Below are 23362 nucleotides of genomic sequence, written 5' to 3'. Positions count from 1 at the left end.
AAGGCATTAGTTTGACCTACGTGGCTCGAAGACCTTGAATTCTTCTTAGAACTCAAACTCGAGGTTATCTCCTCTCAGCACTTTGATAGTGTGCAATTAATTACTCAAGGAAACACTGATGAAGGCAGGTAGAAGGAAAGTACAAAAATATTGCATGTGAATGGCTTGCTACAGTAGACATCCCTACTGTACACATACATATACACATATACACACGCCATAGACACATGCAGATATCAATAACATACATTTATCATACAAATATGAACTCACTGGCTCTATTTTTAGAGACTTACATATATTTACTAAACCTTTATTTAGGGTAAAGCACTGTTGGTTGGCTGAACTCTCTGAACTCTAAGACAGCAAACAAGTTTATTTCTCTAAATGCTGGAGTGTTTCTTTAAGGGAAATGGTAGATTTCCTCCTGATGAAACATCTCTAAATTGTTTTTCACATTAACACTTATTTTCTTCTTGCAGCTGTGCTTATAGCGCTGGATAAACTGGTATACACAGTCCAGACACACTTCAAAACTTGGGAACTTAGCAAGAGAGGAATAGGATTTTTTATGGCTCAGGAGCCGACACCATGTTGGCTCTTAAAAGGAAAACAGCATGATGTTACTTAGCCTATTATTCAAATTTTTCTTCTATGGAATGTTTTATTTCTCCTTTGACTTCTGTGTGTGGTCTGAGTGGTGTACTCGAATGCACAAGTTCATTTATAGGCCTATATGAAGAGGAGTGGATGTTGTTTTTTTTGTGTGTGGAAAGCATGTTTACGTTTATGCACATGATTCAGTTTTGAAGTAGAGCTGATGACTGCAGTGTATGCCCCAGATCACTGACGGTAGTTCACAGCACATAAAAGATGATCAACACTGGGGAGCCGTACTGTAAACCAGACAGACAGACAGACAGATGAACAATCGCAGCAAACCACAGCTTAGGAACTGCAAGGTTTATGGCCATTATTTCATAACTCATATGTACTGTTGTCTGACAGTTCTCATAACAAAGACATCAGTGTAATATATTCTCATTTAAACTCTTAAAACCCTTCTGTCGTATAGAGGTATTATTAATGTGTTCTTTATTAAAAAATACGAGACACTACAGGATGACATCAGCTCGTCTGTGCGTCAAACATGGAAATTAACATTAACCAGCAGACACCTAGGAATGTGTTTCCTGTCTCTGTGCATGTGTCTTTGGCCCACAGATGAAATGTTGAGTCTGGTGTTCACTATAACTTTATATAAGTGTAAGATTCATGGTAATAGTCTGCAGGACCACAAGCTGTAGTGTTAGGTGGTCTGGATTCATCGGTCTCTCTTGTTGCATTGTGCAGTATGTTGGAAACTATACTGGCAGTTCTTCATCTACATTCACAAAATCCTGTTGTTCGTCTGCTTTGTTGTAACACCGCAACGGAACCTGCTTGGTAGCGGACTGAGATCCACCTTTTCACCTTTCCCTACATGGGTCCATGTAGCTCTGATGATTCAGGATGACAAAACTGTCAAATCAATGAGTTACCATATACTGTAAGTCAGTCCATATAACTTTAAAGGTGCTCTATACGATATCCAGGGCATTACTATAGCATCAAACAACTATTTGCTATGTAAAGATATAGAGGAGTAATGTCTACCTGAGCAGAGAATGAAGTCGTTCCCCACCGGCTAGCTCACGGACGCCGCTCTGCACTGCACTCATGCGGCGGTTACAGCTGTGATAGCATCCTAAGAAAAACAGGAAATAGAGAATGGTTGCACTATTAGGGAGTACGTTTTAGTTTTTTATAATATACTTTAGCATTTTTTTCTTGATATTGAGGATTATTGTTACTGGTATCATTGGCTCTTTAGAACTTTCTTGCACTGATCCTAATAAATGCAGCAACACATTATCATCCAAGGTGTACCCTGAAGTATCTATGTAAAAGGTGATTTTGACAAAGTCATTGTGACGGTGGGTGGGAGAAAACAGGATACTGTAGCACAATCCTATTGTCCCCTGCTGAAACCGCCATCGGCTATTTTGAGCCTGTAAACTGTAAAGTGTAATTGACGGTGCATAGCTCCATAATGTGTGATTGCCTTTATGGGAGCCATTCCTTTGTGTGTCTGTCCGGAGATGACGCAGTCCATTGTCCGTGCTTTGGACTTCCACCTCAATGTGGAGAAAGGTCATGCCGTGACTCTATTACATCCTTATTGGGATGATATGACCTTCTGTTTTTGTCTCCAGGTATTCCCCCCTGCAGAGGAGGCTTGATTTGGTACCTTCTTTCAACTTATCAGTTCAAAATTAAGCACATAAGTAAAGAATGCTGTTTGTGGACAGAGTGAGTCTGCCACCATAGCATGCAGGCTAAATTAAACCCACCACAGCATGTCTTCGCTGTATCAAACAGTGGTTTGAAAGGAGACACTCAGATCCACTGGTAGTTAACCAAGAAATGCAGACTTGTGCATTCCACATGGGAGGGGAAGAGGGTCTTTTTGTTGTGGAGATAGGGGATCATTAAGGACGACGTCTCTATAGTAAAAGAAGGTCTTTGTGTGTCTCAATGTGGCCATTGTAAGAGAGACCGCTGGGATATGCCGTCAAAGTGAGGAGGGAGAATTATTCTGATTCTTTTCCGCCGTTTTGTTGCCACTGTGGGCATAAAGTGGCCATTTTGATACTTTTTTTTTTAAGAAGGGAGAGGGGAGGGTATTGAGGCATTCACTATGGTATGGCTGTGTAGGTGGAGCACGTGGGCAGACACAAGAGAGAGACGTCATAACCAGCTACACGGAGCCTCTCTGCATGTCTCAAGTCAAAGTCTCACTTATACATGCTGATTGGAAGGCCACTGAAAGGCCTTTTCACCCAATTCCCGAAACGTTGTACATTTGGAGTTGAATACATGCTATCTGCAGTGTTCGTATGTGTGTTTGTTTCATTATTAATCACTTTCAGGCAATATGGTGAAAAGTTCAATGGAACATTTAAAATTATGCAAAAGCTTTGTTTCCAGTCATGCATAAAAAACAGTGCCGGAGGGCCTAAACAGTCACTGATTATTAACCCACTGATCTATTAAAAGAACATTTGGATCAGTGATTTGTTTCAGCAGTGACTTTGAGCTGATATCTCGATGTGTGTCTGTTTTGCAGCGTCAAGGGGTTAAGGTGTGGTTCTCAACACGTTATGTTGTGTCTACAGTTTTGTCAGGGCTTCAAATTGTTTTGCTTCTGCTTCTGATCAGTAAGAAATGTGGTCGTGGCACAAGATCCGAAAGGCAAACTTGTTTTTTTTTGCATGTGATTTTCATTTGAAACACCACAAAAAACACAAAAGTTCTCCAAGAAGACGCCATTCTGTCTTAATCAGCTATCTCAGCTAGCTCAGGGTCTCGACACCTCTGACCTGTGGGTTGGGGAATCCCCGTTTGTGTGACTGCTCGCTTTGATCCTGTCATGTCCACACTGAGCCCCGTCGAGCTGTGTGTGTGCTTGTGTCATGTCGAGCACAGAACGGCCTGTGATGGTGGGTGGTTTCGTTGGTATGCAGACATCTAAAGACAAATTGTCCCCGTCAGTGGCCAGACCCGGCCTATTTCTGATGAATAGGATTTTCATGGACTTCCATAATGTCTGGACGTCCTTCATGACTCATTTCAGCCACATCCAAAACATCCTCTCTGCACACCAGTATACACAACAGTGCAGACAACACTTAAACAGTCTTCCACACATAAACAACAAGTTTATTCACAAACCGCAATGTACACAAACACAGCCGGTCACACCTACAGTGCACAACAATTTACCCCACACTGTGTCCCATCTAATGCACAAAGAGGAAAGCAAGCAACAACACATGGCCAAATACGTCTACTGTGTTTATGTAAATGAAGTAGACAGCAAACTGTTGCAGTTGTTTCCTGTATATGTGACATCTATACCCTGACCTCTAATAGCTCAGCTCTAACCGTCATGTTTTCTGTTTTGTGTCTGACAGGGTGGGAAGAAGCACAGCGGCCCCTGTGAAGGAAGAGACTGCAGCGGAGGCTGTAAATGTTTCCCAGAGAAGGGTGGCAGGGTAAGTCCTAAACTGTTAACTAACTACTGTTCCAGATAGCTTTGAAAACACCCCTCTCTCTCTTTCTATCTCTATCTTCCTTAACTAACTCTGTGTTAACCATCCATACCTCTCGGTTTTCAGTCTGGAAAAGGCCATGATCAGAAATGATGCTTTCTAAATGCCTCTGCAAATTGTAATTTCAATAACTTGGATGCTGACAATGCATACCTCATATTTAATGCTTCAAGATTTACATACCTCAACCATGTGGTAACATTTAGAAAAAAACAATTAGCAGAGCCAGGAGGAAACCGTATAGCTTCTTTTTGCTATATCATATGTTCGAAATGGCTCCATTCAATGCATCCTGTTCTTCAAAGGATAAGGATGGTGTTGTTCTATATTTTTCATAATGTCAACAAATCCCATAAAAAGACCAAAACTAATGCTTCTAGCAAGTATTGTCTGTGTTGCTGTAAATACTCAGACGTGCACCAAATGTTTATTAATCAGCGGGTGAAAAATAGTCCCCAACAAGGTAACTGTTTATTCTATGCAAGTAATGTTTGCTAAAACTACAGTGAATTTTGTAACCTTTTTTAAAAAAAAAAAAAAAAAGATATGTTTTGTACAACACATTCTTATTCCTAACTCATCAAATACTGATGCTTGGTCAGTGGCCCTATGCTTCAAACTATGACGCTCAAGGTACCCCTCTAGCGTCAGTTTGGGACGTGTCAGGGACGGCCATGTCAGTTTCCACTCGTTACATACATAGTGTCTTTTCAAAATAAACTTCCGTGTTCACAGGAAATGTACAGTTTCCACTTGTTACATGCATAAAACCTTTTCAAAATAAACTTCCAATGTTTACTTAGTTTTAAGGTGAACTTGCGAAACAAAACTACGTGGTTAGGTTTAGGACAAGATCATGGTTTGGGTTAAAATAACTACTGCATGTTTGTTACGTAAAATAAGTATGCTTCTTACGAAACTGGCGTTAGTTAAATACAGAAGTAACAAAAGTGAAGTTAGGTTAATAAGTCAACGTCGACTTGGTTTCACACGGGGCAGGAACAGCAGTCTCCTGGGTGAAAATCTTGTTTGTTTGTTCCATTCAACCTCCAATTCCCACCCGCCCTATGATTTTATGGCTATTTCAACTACGTCTGATGTCTAATAATGACATAGATGGGTTTATATTGGAGTTAGTTGAAAGCATGGTGCGTCTCATACAGACGCTAAAGGGTGCCTCTGTGTGTCAGTATCAGATGCCGAGGGGAGAGCGAGTTGGTTTGTGACCCGTTTTTTAACATTTACATGTTTCTGTTGGATCCAACGGGCTTGTGGACACTGACTGTTGGGAAGTCTGAAAGTATTTAGAGGGAGTAACTTACGCAATGTTAGTTTTGGATCTTTTCATGGGATTTGTTGACAGTAAAAATCCATTTATTTTATTTATACCCTTTGTTACCTCAGGTTAACTACCAACAAAGCCCATAGCAGCATCATGTGTGATCATGGCCTGAAGTCTTCTTGTATGAAATTAAAGTATCACAACAATGCAATGTAAATATGTTGGAGCATGTGAATGTATGAGTCTGTCATGGGCATTCAGCCATATGGAAGACTGTGCTGCTGAAACTCATTAGTTAGAAATACTTATCACACGTTCGTACAGTTTAAGTGATAAAATTCGCACCATTAACCCCCTAAAAGAGGAGGTTGAAGTGTCTGGAGTGTGGGAGACCCATTAGGGAGAGGAATGAAAGACAGAAAGAAGGGAGAGGGACCAGGGGTTTGCCTGAAGACTCAATAGACAGACATAGACTAAACATATTGAGATAACAAGCTTAGAGTGAGTGACTGGGGTTCTGCATGACTAACGGCTGCTTTATGCTTCAGACACGTGCTGCCCAGATCATCAGATAGCTTTCTGATCGTTGCACCGGCGGTTCCACATCTGTAAAGTTTAGTAACTTTCAGAATCAGACAGTTAACGCCTACTCTCCACAACAACTGGCCAGACGTGTTTAGGAGGGAAAACAAACAGGGTTTCATCTGTTTGGCAAAGTACTTCTTTTCAAGGATGAAACATGCTTTGCATATGGACACAGAGAAGTGGTTTCTGACTAATCTTACACAGGCTTGTAGAGGAGCCGACATAAACACCTCCAAAATCTTAGCTACACAGTAAGCATGCCTGTAGTACTGTGCTGTGCCCGTTGGCTGAGCAGGGAAGAACATCTGGAGAAGAATTGGAGTAGTTTTAACTGTTTGAAGGTGTAGTTTTTCATTTATTTTCATGTTATTTATTAGATTTGTTCCCAAGGTCTGAAATGTGTTTCGATATCCGTATTTGTCATTTCCTGTCCGTTGTCGTTTAGTGAATGTGACAGTACTCCAACTAGACATGGGAAGGTTACGTATGCACATATGCTACTTTATGTTTGCCCAAACCTAATTTTTGCGAATGTCTGCACATAGTGCCTGCTCAGGGACAGAAATTAAGGCATTATGTCATATAAAATGATCTTTAGTCAACTGACCTGCTGTCAATAAGGCCACCATGACAACCTCTTTTTAAAACAATTCTTTCTCCTAGAAATTACGTTTATATACAATACAACTAATTTGCAACAGCAATTTTGAAGGAAACATAAAGCTGACTGGATTACATTTTCTATTAACATAATTAGGAAATGATTGATTAATTATAAATTAATTAACATATCTGGAAAGTTGCAAAAATTATATTAAACACCTCAGTAATATGTTAACTTACAACGTATTTCATTAGTTTTCCACCAAAATATTCAATCTTGCAATACAATATCCGCTTCTAGTGACTACAGCATTGTTGTGTTTTTTGTGGTTATGTTTAGGCACTGGCAGCACTTGACTAATGTTAGGAAAAAATTATAGTCTGATTTAATAGTGAAAAAGTCTGCAGTGACTTAAGAAACGTGTTTATAACATTTGATTGAAACCACAATCTTTCCCCAACCTTAACCAAAGTGCTTTTGTTGCCTAAACCTAAACACAGACGGGACTCTGGATGTGGACCTGGTCTCTGGTGTCACAGTCCTGTGCTGTGTACGCCTATTTAGTAATGACATGGTTGTGTAAAAAAGCATTTGCACAGAAAATATGAGTGAAAATACTATATATATCATCATCAGATACATCATATATATTTGTAAACTATAGGTTAAAGGTATGCTACCTTCTGTGTGTTATAAAGACAAAACTATAAACTGGCCAGTTTCCTTAGTTTCATTTATTTTTTAACAGAGAGCTCATAGGAGCTATAAATGTCTCAGTTCAGCAGTGTGATGTGGTAAACTCAAGGACTGAAATGGACTCGTATAAAACTCCCCGTCTACCAGTAAAGAGCAGCTCCTGTGGGAGGCAATCTTAAAAAAATACACAGGTGAAGAAAGGAATGGTCTAACAACTGTACTTTGGCATGCACTGAGAATTTACCAGAGCAACTTTACAGTAGGTCTGATCTTTGACCTGCACGCTCTCTGTGGATACAGGAAACCCTGTGAGGAGGGCTAAAGAGGAAGTTCCACATTCCACATCTGAAGGATGCAAAAGTCTGATGACAGGATGATCAGACCACCTTTCTCTTAGTTGCACATTGTCTATGAATACAAGAGAAAGTAAAGACATACAAGTCATACGTCCTTTACACATCTGGTCTGCGAAAGATGAAGTGGGAAAACATTTCTCGCACACAATGATTTGGCTCTTAAACCATTTACTATGGAAAGATACGATTCTACTTTCCAAGAAGCCCCGACATAAATTCTCCTTTGTTTTTGTCTGTCACTTGTTGTCTCTGACTCATTGCGTACATATTTATGCCGTAAATTTCCCAAGGCCTAAGTGTCTTGGACATGACTGATCCAACTAAGATTTTCCCCTTATATGCATTACCCAACTGCACTTGTTTGTGAATACAATGGAAACCAAGATGGATTCTCACAGATGTGTTCCTCCCTCTGGTGTCTCTAGCTTTACGTCTATCTCCACTCCGTCCAAATCTTTCCCCCGAGGAGAGTCATGGCAATGAGCGCTTCACTGAATGGGTCAAACTGATCCTTCGCAGCTGTCTGGATTGGCTGAGACCTGAAACAGCTGTGGCGATTAGGAGATGGTTGTTAATGGGTAAATGGTGGCTGTAGTCATGTCAACATCTTGGTGTGGCTGCTCTACGTGCTCGTGGGATTCTTTTATTTGAGTTTCATCATCACTATGTCCAATCTTTTTTTTTTACCATAGCATTTTCCGCCCATTGTTGTTTTTTTGTGGCATGCAACTTTTGTGTTTTGGGTCACTCTCTCATCAGCGTGATTTTCGTCTATAGCAAGCAGCCGTTTTCCGCAAAAAAACTCTAAAAACTCACTGCTCAACACCAAACAGCAGACAGACAAAGTTAGTGACTAGCTGGTGAACATAGTGGAGGATTTTAGCAACTAAAGAGACAGATATTTCCCACAGGAGTTGGTGGAGACCAAAACAGAGCTTAAAGGAGAGGAAATATTGTAGAGCTGCAACGATTAGTTGCCTAAACGTTTAATCGATTGACAGATAAATAATAGCCAACTATTTTGATAACTGATTATCGTTAAAGTAATTTTTCATGCAAAAATAGCAGAAAAAGCAGCTTTTCTCTGCTTTATATCATATTAAACGGAATATCTTTGGGTTTTGGATGAAACAAGACATTTTAAGACATCAACTTGGACTTTGAGAAACTGGGATGGATATTTTCATTCACATTTTATAGACCAAACAATTACTCAATTAATCTAGAAAATAATCGGCAGGTAATGAAAAAACTCGTTAGTTGCAGCCCCTAGAATATTGCATTCATTAGGTGAAGAGACACTTGACTGTAAATAAATACTATGTTGCTCTATGTCTGTAGGATGGGTGAGGGCAATTGTTTGCTAACACTGTCGCCATGACAACTTAAAAAGGTGATAATATGTCAATATTGTGTTTACAGCTTTTTGCGCTGCCCCCAAGTGGCCAAAAAATCAGTTAATGCAGGTTTAAAGAACATATACCTAATTGTTTTTCTCATTCAACATAAAAAAACATAAGATGTGAGCAATGCAGGAAGAAAGGGGAAATGCATTATGTTTCTGTGGAAAGAGGGTCATATGAGGTACTTCATGAATGACTGCTGGAATTCCCATGCTTTATTTTTATGCAGCATTAGAGACGTTGAGTGTGAAGATGGAAATAAATCCAGACGAGAGACAGACACATAGAGCGTGAGAGAGAGAGAAAGTGAAAGAATGAAACAGATTGTTTGGTGGGGAATGAATATATTAATTTTATGAGATTTCTGCTTTGGGTGGGGAACAGAGATTTGGCAAGCTGACTCTCCAGCCTCACCACCCACGCCCCTTGACAGAGAGCGCATAACAGGCGGGCAGAAAAAATATCAAGCTCCCCACAGCACACTTCCAAAAGTCATCATTGTTCTTTTGCATCATTAGATGATTGTACTCCTGAGATCGGTCATAAAAAGGAAAACAAGCAGCCCCAAAATGGAGTAACGAGAAAATAAATTAGGAACATAAAGCATCTAATGTAGTTCACAAGGTATGGGCACAATCTCACAATGGAGTTGGCATCTCTATGAAGAAAGTAAAGTGTGGTCAAATAAAGGGATAATAATCCCAAGACCTGCCAGTTACAGTAAGTGGTGTTGTAAAACAGCAGCTTGTCGTCTCTAAAGCATGAAAAGCTAGGGCAGCATGAGAAACTGAGCACAAGGCACCCTGCGTCCTCACCAGAAAACATGTTTAGCAGATCAATGCTCTCTTTTGTGCTGTGTCTTTCCGTCTTCGGTTCTGAGAAACGGGGAGTGGCGCCGGGTTTAATAGAGAAAAAGAAACCTCGGCTTAGAGAACAGTAGCGTCCGTCTGCATGAGCTCACTGTCTCTCGTCATCCAATACAGCCGGCATGGAGAGATAAAGAAACATCCAGAAGGAAACAGAGAGAGACCGATGACATGGTGGGGTGACGATTATAGACACTATGCAGATGGAGAGATGCCGTCCTTTCCACCATGGGAAAAGCAGTCACAGATGATGTAGAACAGGAAGCTGAGCACAATGACAGTCCCCCGATCTTTTTTTAATATAGACGCGCTCTGTTTTTGTGGGAACAAGATCGTCTGTGTGTTTGGCTGCAGCTATAAATGGCAGAGATCTCCTTGTTCCATGAAAACAAGTCCATATACCTACACTCTGAGTCCGGTACCCATGGCTGTCATGGACTTTCCTGTCTGCTCAGGGACAGGATGACGGCGCAGAGAGGAATGCTGTAGGTTCGGAAAAGATCAAAGACCCCATTGAATATATTTTCACCGAAGGGTGGAAGCCCTGTACTGATGGCTTTCAGGTACTGGCTTTGTTTGGAGGTTCATGACCTCTAGGCCTTGAGGACATTTTACAACCCCTCGGCATATAAAACCTTTTCAAAGCTCATCATAAAACTCACAAATGCATGACATTTATGGTGAAGCAAAAATGGTTTTCTTTGTCCCTGAAAACTTTTTTTTTTGTCTTGGAGATGCATATTTTTATCTGGTAGTAGTGATGCATGTAAACCAGACATTTTGTCCTGAAAACTGTCTCAATATGCACTATTGTGTGCATAAAATAAACTCTTTCTAACCCTTGAACTTAAAGGGGACCTATCATGCTTATTTGACAGGTGCATACTTGTATTTGGGGTTGTTTACATGCTTTAATGTTCAAAAAACTATTTACTTTTCTCATACCGACTGTGCTGCAACACATCTTTTCACCCTCTGTCTGAAACGCTCTGTTTGAGCTCCTGCCCACCTCCCGAAAAGCCTTCTCTGATTGGTCAGCTGGCCCACTATTATGATTGGTCAACCGAACCAAACTCTTCAAACTCCACTCCGCTAAAACTAGCTTTGTTTGAGGGCATGCCAAACTAGCTGCTAGGCACACTGTGTTACTTGGTGAAATCAACACGTTACAGAAGAAAAGGCAGGATTCCAAGCGAGGTGTTTCAGGCAGTTCAGGAGCAGTGTTTCTGTGGTGAGAGTAATTCCCTTTGGCGTGGACTTTGGGCTTTGTAACTTTGAAGACCTTTTACATGCACAAAAAACTAAATGACGCATTAAAGGAAAGGGAAAAAGCACAAAAGGTCACAATAGGTCCCCTTTAAATCAGGTTGAACTCCTGTGATTAGAGCTGCATTTCCATCAGTAACTTGGATCAAACAGGATTCAACTTTCCTCTTAGAAACTAAAAGTCTGGGAGTAGCGGAGGAGAGATAAATTAGTGAACTGATTTAGTGGCACTGACAGCATGTCGGTTTGTATTAGGGGCCTGTTGTAGCTTCACATATCAGCAGAAGATATGATGCGTAATGGCAGGTTTCATTCTGCAATCCAAACCTGCAATCAGGAGCCTCATCCATCCCTGTAGTCCCTCTCCCCTGACCCTGACCTTAACAGGCCCTATAAGGGAAGAACTACCAACTGTTGAGCGATTATGAAAAAATGTGTGTGTGAGTGGAAGGGAGGGGAGGGAAGCAAAAACCTGCTGCTATCACTAAAACTCTTCGACGGGAGGATTTTCTTTTACTAAGATTGTTGGGTAGAGGAATTCAGTGGGGATCACAGACTGGCTTTTGTCCTGTGTGAAAGCGAAAGCTGGAGTGCGGGACACTTCTAAATGAATGTCCGTTACATTCAAGCCCTTGCCAAATGAGCTCCCGCCAGGGAAAGCTCTCTGTATTTCGCAATATACCGGCGTTGTGGGATCTGGTGTCTGCGGCGACTTTCCCACGCTGGCGCAGGTATGCCAGCAGGTGAGCTCGCTGCATCTCTCCCGCCCCCAAGGACGCCTTCTTCAAGTCTTCTCGAGCTCATTTTTTTATGTTAATCCTTCCTCTGAGTTCCTTTTTTATTTAGAACATCCAATCCAGAAACTTTTCTTAGGATTGTCTGCCATACTCCTAGCTGCTACTCCGTCGCTGTGGTCTCTCCCATATGGTAACTACTCTCACTGCCACAGGGGGGAGACAAAAGTTCTGCACTCTAGCTTTAAAGTTGTGGAGTGGTTGGAAATATCTGGGTAGATGCTTAGACAAACAGACAGTAACCAGCTGTCTGTGGATGTATCAGGCAAAAGCGGGAAAGAAATGGCATCGGTAGCTGTTGATATGGGTCGATGATTTTAAAGATATCTCAGACACTCTGTGAACCTGTTAAATATTAGTGAGGCTTCGAAGTCATGCCTGGCAGAAACACAAACTCTTAAATAGCCTGTTAAATCTCCACACATTCCTCATGTGGTTTGTGTGTTTTCTGTGCTCCTCTTTGACTCCGACCTGTTTATTAAACACAGAGTAAAGAATCAAATGCACAATAATAACCAAAACACCTTTTTTGGCTTTGGCTCTAGTACTTTAGAGGAACAGTGTGTAGCATTTAGGGGAATATATTGGCAGAAATTAGAATATAATATGAATAAGTATGTTTTCTTTAGTGTATAATCACCTGAAAATAAGAATCGTGTTTTCGTTACCTTAGAATGAGACGTTTATATCTACATATTGAGCGGATCCTCTTCCCGCAGCCGGCTGCCATGTTTCTACAGTAGCCCAGAACGGAAAAAAACAAACACTGGCTCTAGATAGGGCCATTCCCGTTTTCACAGTTTTACGTCGGCCACTGTTCTCCTACACGCTTGGCAACCAGGAGAAGTTTCAGTTGGTTGCAATCTGCAACCTCACCGCTAGATGCCGCCAGATCGTACACATTGTACCTTTTAAAATGAAAAAAAAAAACTGTTCAACATTGACATATTGGAAAGTTGTTATTTTTAACATGTTTGCAAACCGTTGCCTATTAACCCATCCAACAGACGTAGTGCAACATTAACATTTATTTACAGCCAAGTTTCTGTTCACCTACTGAATGTAAATCCAATATTTACTCTTCTTTTAGCTCTGTTTTGGTCTCCCCCAACTCCTGAGAAAAATATCTTCACTAATAACCTCACTTGAAGGACAACAAACAAGATGACAGACACATACAGCACAGCTCTCAGACACAAAAATGTTCCCTGTAATTTATAAAATGAACATCACAAGATCACATCTCCAATGGCTTCTTCGTCGGCCTCTACAATCAAAAGAAATTATTTTCCTCGTCTATTTTCTCTTTTTTTCCGTTTCTTTCAAAGCCAAGTTTGACCCACCGTCCTTCACCCAGCTGTGGTCCGGCTTCAAGGGCCTATAAAAGTGGCTCACTCTCACATTTTAAGATGATGGGTGCCGTTTCAGGAACAAGAGGACTATTGTTGGTGTGGACAAAGGAGCATCTCTTTTTAAGACACACACGCACCATTATACACACATATATACACAAACATGGGAGAACACACACACATGGGTGTATTCTTTTATTAAAGATGTAGTAATTATAAAGTAGTAATGAAAGAGAATATTGACCCGTCTCTGAACTCTTCCCTCAAACAGCAATTATCCAATCATAGCTTAGCAACCGTAACTATGCACAGCAGGCCTGTCCAGCTTTGGATTCCTCCACATGTCGATGTGCACATGATACTGTAGCAGGAGCGAAACTCCATATCTAAAGAGTTTGGAGTGTCGTGTCTTTTTATGTAGGCTTTCCAAAACCAAAAACACAAGAAAAAAGTGGATAAAACTGTGTGTTTGTCTGCTTTCATGCAAACTGCCATCAATAGCATGTCCAGTTTACTGCAGGAATTTAACCCAGCGTTACTTCCCATGCCAAGAAGCATTTCATTAGCTAACTACATTTTGTGGGTTTACAGGTTACATTAAACACTGTGTAGTATTCCCCCGCTGAGATAGCAGCTCTGTCCTGCTCTTTATTGGATTTAGGGAACTTTACACTCCAGCAACCCCAGCCATGTTACCTGAGTTAGCAATATGTTCATCAAACACAGTTAGTCCTTATTCTAAAAACATTTTCTTGTTGAAAGTGAACCATAATTGTTTGAAAATATGAACAATAAAGCATAAATGTAAACCATGTCTTACAAGCATTTAAGCTAGCCAGACAGGGTTATGTTAGAATGAAATAAGAGCCTGATGCTGCATTTTTTCTTATAGCCTACTTATATTACTATTGTAGGATTAACTAGCTTTGCACTAAAGCCGAAGTTAAACTTTGCGAGTCGACGAGTGTTCGCTAGGGTCCATGTGATGAAGATTTTGTCATCAGAGCGTCCACGCGTAGACTCTGTGCGGACGTTCGCTAGGGCTGAATTTGAAAAAATATTTAATTGCTATTATTTTGACTGATATTGCTTTTGCGATATAATTTGCGATATTAGAGGGAAAGATAATTTTCCATCATTATTCTCAATTTCATTGAAAAACAAATTAAAATGATTATGGTGTAATTTTTGCGTACCGAACAAAGATGTTTTCTTAAGTCTGTAGAATATGATAAGGATATCTCTGCAGCATGACAATATTTAATTTAAAATTGTATTTTGGCACACATTTCACCTTTAACAAATATTGCAGGTATTTCAAATCCTGCGATTTAAAAGTTGCAGTAGGCCATATTAAGATTTCAAGAAACTTTTGATTAATTGTGCAGTCCTAACGTCCGCGTACCGGCAATTTGTTGTGACTATGCGGACCTGTCTGCACAGCCACTACACTACAAGTGGTAGCGTAGCTATCTACTACCTGTCCGCAGCTGTCCGCAGCTGTCCGTGTACGCGTCCGTTCGGGGGTATAATCGAGAAGAACAATGCTGTTTCTTTATTTCTTCTAGTGAGGATGCTGACTTTTCGGCTTGAGACATGCAGCTTTAGCCTCAGTCTTTTAGAATGATATCATGACTGACTCACGTGCATATTTAAGACAACTTTTACAGTGTTGACTTTTTAAAACAAGTCATCTGGAATCATTGTAATTAATCGGAGACTGAAAGAGTTAACATTAGCTTAAATAGCTAGCTAGTGTCAGCTGATAAAAGCAGCAACAGTTGGTATTAGTAATGGTTAGAAATGAGAAGCTGCTTTTAGCTGCCTTTGTCTGAAATTGAGGACCTATTGTTTCAAAAATTACTAAGAATTTCAAGTTAAAATTGAAATCTTTATATGTGCTGTGCGAGAATGCAGAGATTGAGAGGCGAAAGAGGGGGGCTTAGAGAACCGTCAAGTGATTGGACTGATATGTGTGTCTATAAGTATAATATGTATAATTTTGATTTTGTCGTAATATCTCCCAGAATGTCATTCAATGACCTTGATGTTGTCATCATCACCTTATCCATCTTACAGTTGGAAAGAGATTAGTTACACTTTGCTACTGACAGTACAGTCAGTCAGTATCTGTGTGACCTTGTGTGTGTGTTAAGGCAGTAGACGATGGCCTTGTGTTACCATCTGTGACCTGACTGTGTTATCATCAGCCAAACACATGGCGTTGAGTGTATAACGAGGCCAAACAAGATCAAGATGAGCAGAATAAGCCTGAGATATACTATTTCATGTTGTGGCTGGGAGATTGTTGCCTCATGGGACTCTAAGGTTAAGCATACTTTAGCTCCGATCGCTGAGAAATACGGCAACGTCATGTCCCATAACAAGCTTCCCCCCATTTCTGAAACTTTTTTCGTCTTTATTCTCCTGTGGACACCTTCTGTTTCCAGCTCGATCCATCTCCCTCTGCGTCTCCTTGAAAAACACACACAGACACACGCCATGTATTCCGCATCAATCAAATCTGTCTACTCTGTATTCTCACAATAAAGTTGAGTAAATAAGGTGTTAACGCTGCACGTCCTCTGGGATGTGTGCATTTGGTTTGCAGACAGCAGTCAGGAAACGTTATGGTCGACAAAGAGGTTCCTCGGGGCCGTAGGAAAAATGTGACCAGAGTTGTGGGTCACCACAGCAAAGCCATGTGTTCCCCATCAGGCCTTGTTGTGAAACCTACATCGGGGGCCGGCTGCTGAGGAAACAATAAGATTTCCTCTAAGTCCTTTCATATTTATTCCACTTTTCTTAGAACCACATGTTTTCAGTGCAGACTTTTTAATCTTTTCCCTGAAAATAGGAATATCAGCTTAATGTAATTTACATGTATACCCAAGATGGTCATCTGAGAAGCCATTAGATAAGTCAGTTAACCAAATACACACTTAGACCTTTGCCCCGATTTGCTCCCTTGCAAACTAACCAGGAATGTGCACTGTAGCTGGGATAGCTGTGGGCGTTGCATCCCCATGTGGGAAAATAAAAAACTTTTCCAGGCTGGCAAAATTGGACTGTGGGCTGGGCCAGCTGGATGGGTCGGTGAATGCAGAAACCTTGAGGATTACATGGGTATCCCTGACACTAATGTGACTGGCTACCATTCATTTCAATCAGGGCCAAGATCACAGCTGGGTATTTGACTATAAATCTAATTTTCCAGACTTGTTTTTTCCCATTGCTGCATGTTGTTTTATTTGTTTTAAACATTTGTAAAGCACCTTGTAAAAGTACTGTATACAGTATATCAAGCTATTCATGGCTGCAACTAACAATTATTTTCATTATCAATTAATCTATTGATAATTTTTTTAGCCTCGCTGGAGGTGTGTTACCACCTACCTGCAAAAAAGCTATACTTTGTGTTTAGTGCTAATTCGTAAATGTTGCCATGCTATCAAACTAAACTAAGATGGTGAATGTTAGCTGCTGCTAAACATCAGCATGCCATTGAAAGCATCTTAGCATGCTGATGTGAGCATTTAGCTCAAAGTACTGCCATGAAGTATAGCCTCATAGAGCCCGAAAATAGCCTTAGGTTGTGTCCGAAATTCCATACTAACATGCTATTTAGTACGCTAAAACAGTATGTGAGATTTTTCAGTATCTCCAAAACCAATAGTACGCAAATTGCATACTCTTTCCGGTGAAATATTACAGTACGCAAACACTGGACACTACGGCGGTTCATAACAGATGTTGGCGGACAGCTCTGTAATGTCAATAAAGCTTCAATTTAAGTGCAAGGATAAGATTTTACTTTGCTTGGTGTAATATATATTTTAAATTAGTTCAGACTTTATGGTTCAACTTCTCACAAATCATCAGCCCAAAGTGACGTCATCAAATTGCCTGTTTTTGTCTGAACAACAGTCCATGACACAAAGCTATTCATTGTACAATTTAAATTAGAGAAAGGCAACGAAACCTCAATAGTTGGCAATTAAAATTCTGACGACACTCGATCAACGGAACATTTTAGCACTAAAGCTACCATTATTGTTTTTACGGATACCCCCTACTAGTGATTGTGTTCTTTTTACCGTAATATTCTTTTTTTATCAGTGAAACTTACTTCAAAATAACAGAACCTAATGAAAAATAGGAAAAAAGAAATGTAAAACAACTTTCTCACACTTCATCATAGCTCTTGTGGCCTCTCAAACTGTTACCCTCCAAGTCCATAAATACATACCTTCGTGCCCATGGGTGTGATGTACAACGTCAGAGAACAGCCTTGTTGAGGAAATTGACTTCTCCTCGGTGGACTTTTATAAACAGAAGGTCACCTCTCTCTGGGCGATCCACTGTATGGAAGCTGTAATGACATTATAATCAAAGTGATAAATGTCACAGTGGGATTATAGAGGCAACACGCCCATGATGGACTTCATTATACGCAGACAGACACATGCAGACACACGATACAGGCACACAGGTGGTTGGTCTCTGAGGTGAGGGCAACACCTCATTTGAGACCGGCCATTTCTCGCTCTTTCTCACACACACACACATTCACACAGGCTGCAGCTGTGTCCTGTTTAGACACACATGTGCTTGGACCACAGACTTGAGATGTCTCATTCCTCTAACATGAGGCAATGGCACAGGTGTCGGGCCCCAGAGACCCCTGGGATAGCTGGAGGTCCAAGCTGTTCTGTTCCCAGCCTGGGATCCCCCCCCTTGAGTCTTGATCTTCACCACACACCCTCAGACTCTCACGCACACACACACATTCAGTGCGTCCACTGGTTATTAGCATCCCTCTCTCTCTGGTCTGGATGCTGTCAGATTTCTGGCACAAGCGCGTGCACGTGCTCGCTGAAAGTGCCGCATGTGCATGCAGAAATTAGCTCGGCGTGTAAACACATTAATTCTAATATAAACTGGTCTCCAAGCAGCCAAGCCACTCTGTGCCGTATGGCTAAACAAAGAGCAGCAGACCTCCATGAGAAACAACGCAAGTGACGAGAAATGACCGATGTTTGTCTGCATGACATCTGTTTTTATCCCTCTACTTCATCTCTCTCTCTTTGCACATGAGACATTTTAAGTGGATGAGTCAGAGGAACTTGTTGTTGCACCAGAGATGATGAAGGTTCATATAATGTTTTCACAACTCTGGCTGGAGGTTCGTCTCCATGGTGACAAAGCATTTTAACTTTCTCACGGGTAATTCATCAGATACTATTATTCATATGTCGCTGTTCCACCTGTAGCCTACACAGCCTTGTCGCTTTTTCTATAACTCTCAGCGTATCATTTTATATCCGCTCTGATCCACCGTGGTCTTCAAGGATATTCAGAAGTAGGACCTTTTCCTTCCAGCCGGGGGATTCAGAAAGCTGACCTTCCTAACTTGAGCCAGGAGATCTAAACACACTCTAATAGATATCTAAACATCATCTACAGATGTTTATTTGTTCTGCCGGAGTCCTCCTCAGGGCATCCAGTCGAGGACCCTCTTCGTCCTCCGAGTGGAGCCCCTGAAGCCTCTCCCCTAACCCCTGATCCCCCCCACCTCCCACCCCAGTTCAGCCTCATTTCCCCCCTGGGCATCATGTAGAAGGGGATGCAGATCTTCAGGAAATGAGCCCAAGAAAAATGTATCCAAGAAAAACATGAGAGCTAGGTCGCAGAGCAGTGGGACCGAATCCACCAAAGTGTCTGATCCCGATGGTGGGAGTCGGAGAGAAAGGACAGACAATTCGCCTTCCTGCCCTACTTTTTTCCTTCCTTGTTTCCTTCATCCCTTTCTTTTCTACTTTGCTTCCTTTCTTCCTCTCTTCTCTTCTTCCTTGATACTTCTTTTATTTCCTTACGTTCATTCATTCCTTTTTTCTTTTATTCCTTTCTTAAATCACTCTTTACCATCTCCCCTTCTTCCTCCTTTTTTCACACCACCTTTCCTTCCTTCATTTGTTCTTTTCAACTTTACTTCCTTCATTCCCTCCCTTCTTCCTTCTCTCGTTCTCTTGATCAATTCTTTCTCTTATTTCCTCCGTAGTTTGCAGGAAGCAGATCAGTTCAGAACTGCTGCTGATGTCCGGTGAATAAAGACGTCAGTATGCTTCAAACAAAGTGTGTGTCGGGTGGATTAAACCCGCTCTCTCCACACTTTCTTGACATCGGGAGGAAGCAACATCTGAAATATGTTGTAGCTTTCCTCATGCAACGATTGGCCAGGTGTGAGGATTTGAACTCTCTTTTTTCAGTCTTTTGGTACAAATGAGTCCAACACCTCAACTCCATTTGTTCAAATCACGTCTCGTCAGTCATTATTGCCAACCTTGAGACACGAAAATAAGTCTATCTGTCCTCCCCCAGAAAAATTCATCAGTTTTCATTCATTAATTTTCTGCCCCTGCTTGAGTAGGCCTACTCTCCATTTCTCTCTGCTTCTTTCACTCACTGAAGGTCCTTTCAGAGACAACGTGACAACGGCACCACTGCTCTCTGAAATCCATTATTTCCAATGGCGTGCGCCATGCCATGACAGCTTTTTGCTGCATCGAGCAAAGCCCAACTTTGGGTTCAGCGCACTGACAATGTGCGCTGAACCCAGCGGCAAGCGCAGCTCAAACCGCGAGCATCTCAACATTTGGTGTAGCTGTATTGTTGTCCAGAAGGAAACAGTAGGGCTTTTACACGCAGTACAGTGCCAGAAACAGATTGAGATAATGAAAAGGAAAAAAAGGTGTGAACATTTGTCATAAATTGGGAGAATTATAGGAGAATTGTGACCGCAGGAGGAAACCGAGAGAGGGCGATGAAAAACGTGAGTCTCCAAGGAAAAGGGGACTTGGGGGGGGTTGGCAAGTATGTCGTCAGTCTCTATGACAACAGGCTTTTTCCCAACGCAAACACAAAACACTTTTGCCCTCCGACGTGTTTGGATGAAGTGTCGTACAAACTAGTTAGTTTCAAGCATACCTCATCTGTAATGCGTCCGCCTTCCTCAACGTCACATGCTGTAAACCCTCAGCAGGCGGCTCACAGAGACACTCACCATGAATTTACAGTTTACGTGACTGAGTGTTGTGTGAATGTAAGCGCACCCGCACTGGTCTGCAGATGTTTCTGTGGAAGTATGTGGTTGTCAGTGACCTGTCCCACATTGATGACATCAGAGGACAATGTTCACACTGCATTGCATCAGTCTCTCCTCACCACAACCCTTTCTGTTTAGATTCCAGTGTTATTTCTGAGGACATACAGTATATACAAGCACTTGGTGAGCAAGCCATCTGAGAATTTAGGTATTAACATTGTTTGAAACAGAGTAACTGTAGAGTTGAATATCTAAAAATATCCAAACAGAGACACCATAGCACGGTTTATATGAGTGAAAGTTTGCCAAATTGCTAATATGTGCATGTGTGTCCTTTCCTTTCCAAAGATTATCCATGGATTAAATGTTAAATATCTTCCTCATAGGCTGAAGCTTAAACATGACAAGAATCCAAGCTGGTAGCCTACATTCAAAATATTTAGGGAATATTTAAGCCTTGTTCTGCCACATGTTCACGTCATCCGTTTTCCTGTGCTTTATCATATCTCTTATCTCTGTTGACCCTCTGTGTCTTTAGATTAATGTTTTAATCAGTAACTCTTTCCATTTCTGGTGTAAAAAAATTACAAAATGTCCCTTTTTTTCCAGACAGACAGATGTAAAAACAGAGGGAGCTTCCGGCCAGTTGTTTGTTGATTTATTTTATTCCTCTCTGAGGTCAGAGGTTTGTGCGCTGGGCTGCGTGTTCCCATCCTGTTCTAAGCGGGTCGTTCCCAAACTGTCCACCCCAGGGGACAGTCTGGGTCCAAATGAAATTTATGGTGTCGGATGGGGGAGCTTTTAATAGATCAGTGATTTAGGAATGAGAAATGCAAACACACCCACGTACACACAGGGGGAGGACAAAGAGAAATGATGGTTTCTGCATTTTATACAGTGTGAAGTGGAGGGCTTTCTCACAGATTTCTTGCTATAGGTCAGACATCGTGAAGGCACTTGCAAGGTTACAGAAGTAATGCAGTGAAGTGGAAATGTAAATATGGCAACTTGGAAATCCAACTAGTAGGAAATCGCGCACACTTTCAGGCATAAGCAAGTATTATGGAAATGAGCTGTTTTTAGGCAGACGGAAAATTAAAAAACTAAATTAAAGGGATAGTTTGGGTGTTTTGAAGTGGAGTTGTATGAGGCACTTATCCAAAGTCAGTGTATGTCTACGGTAGATGGCAGTCGGCACGCCCCCAGTATGGAGTAACAGACAGGAGTTACCGCACGGAAACAAAGCAATGAACCGCTGTGGACAGGGACGGCAGCAAAACGTATTTTAGAAACCTAAAAGAAAGACCCACCTAAAAAAATCAATAACAGTTTAAGTGTACACTATATTTAGAATATTTTCACCACTTTACCTTGTAGTCAGACCCCTTACCGACATGGAACACCCAAACTATCCCTTTAATATATTCTACATATCCCAGATTGATGAATTGTACCAGGTTGAAAGGTAGTGTTTTACCGCTGTTTGTGGTTGAAAGTTTGTTTCATCAATGATGGGTGTGGTCAGAAGAGAGCTTTTTTGCACTTGTAACTACACCCAACAGTGATGTCATGATGCACTGACACACCCTGTAGTACACTTACACATCACTGCAACCAGGTGATATGTTAAATTACTGGAGGTCAGCAAAATCAAGATTTTCAGTTGATCTTTAAAGGGTGAGTTCACCCAAATTACAAACAAAAAAAATATTTCTTACTTAATTAGTGCCATCCATCCATTCAGGTAGCTTTTGTTTAATTTGTATTTCGATTTTGGGCTGTCAAAGTTAACGCGATAATAACGCGTCAAGACAAATTTGTTTTAACGCCACATTAACACATCAATGCAACTTGCGATTTTTAGGTTGAGTTAGGGCTCAGCTTTAAAGCTAGAGTGACGATACTGGCATCATATGAAACTAGAAAACCTAAGGAATTCATTGGTACCATTCATGTCATATTAGCTTATTGCAAAGGAAGTTAAATAACTCTAACTTTTGTTAAATTTTGGCGAGGAAAAACTGGCATGGCCATTTTCAATGGGGTCCCTTGACCTCTGACCTTTAGATATGTGAATGAAAATGGGTTCTATGGGTACCCACGAGTCTCCCCTTTATAGACATGCCCACTTTATGATAATCTCTTGTAGTTTTGGGTAAGTCATAGTCAAGTCAGTACACTGACGCACTGAACATTTAATTTGCAATTAATCGTGATTAAATATTTGAATCGATTGACAGCCCTAATTTAGATTCATATATTTGTATTTACATTTTAAATCCACAGATCTCACTGTGAACAGTTTTTATTGGAAGTCCTCTCTGCTAAAGAAATAGTCCCGATGAAAACTGTGAAGACAAAGATCGCTCAAAACTTGCACAAAAAAGAGAAAATCCTCACGGCTCGATACCACTAGAGGTGTCGTACGTGAAAAGATATGTTAATTTGTGTGTAATTTGGATGGATTGTCCCTTTAATCTTGTGCGCATGTGAAAGAGACCGTGAGACAGAAAATAGCTCACACCTGCATCTTATTAGATTAGTTCGTAAAAAGGACTCCTTCCTCTCCTCTGCACGGCAGCACCACAACATTCAATGTATTGTTTGGTTTAGATGTTTCAAATCAGCTGTGAACCTCTGCTATGCAGTGAGCACCATCTCTCTCCTCACATGTCAGGTTTACCTGGAGGAGACTGTCCAAAATCCTCCTCCCACATTCCCACAGCTGCAAAAGCTGGACCTGGGACATCTCATTGTCAATGACGGACATAATATATGACAGAAAAGGTTAATCCTTGCAATAGACAAAAAATAATGCTGTCAGAGATAGGAATAGTGAGAAAAGACTTTAAGTAACGTCAGTGTCTGGGATCTCTTATGTGTGTCTGCCTTGTTGCAG

At 41.1% G+C, this 23362-nt stretch overlaps 1 protein-coding gene across 5 annotated transcripts in view; it reads left to right on the top strand.

Annotated features, from left to right (window-relative positions):
* col4a2 (collagen, type IV, alpha 2) overlaps window positions 1–23362 on the top strand; it is a 71868-nt gene that overhangs the window by 19656 nt on the left and 28850 nt on the right. For all 5 annotated transcript variants that reach the window (XM_074659045.1, XM_074659048.1, XM_074659046.1 and 2 more), the window contains one exon: window positions 4017–4097. In XM_074659045.1, coding sequence (XP_074515146.1) covers window positions 4017–4097 — 81 coding nt within the window. The remainder of the gene's footprint in view (window positions 1–4016; window positions 4098–23362) is intronic.

The sequence above is a fragment of the Sebastes fasciatus genome, chromosome 14 (assembly GCF_043250625.1).
Source record: "Sebastes fasciatus isolate fSebFas1 chromosome 14, fSebFas1.pri, whole genome shotgun sequence".
In the NCBI taxonomy this organism is placed as follows: Eukaryota; Metazoa; Chordata; class Actinopteri; order Perciformes; family Sebastidae; genus Sebastes; species Sebastes fasciatus.
Note: the sequence above shows the minus strand (reverse complement) of the source record. Positions and strands in the feature narration are given on the sequence as shown.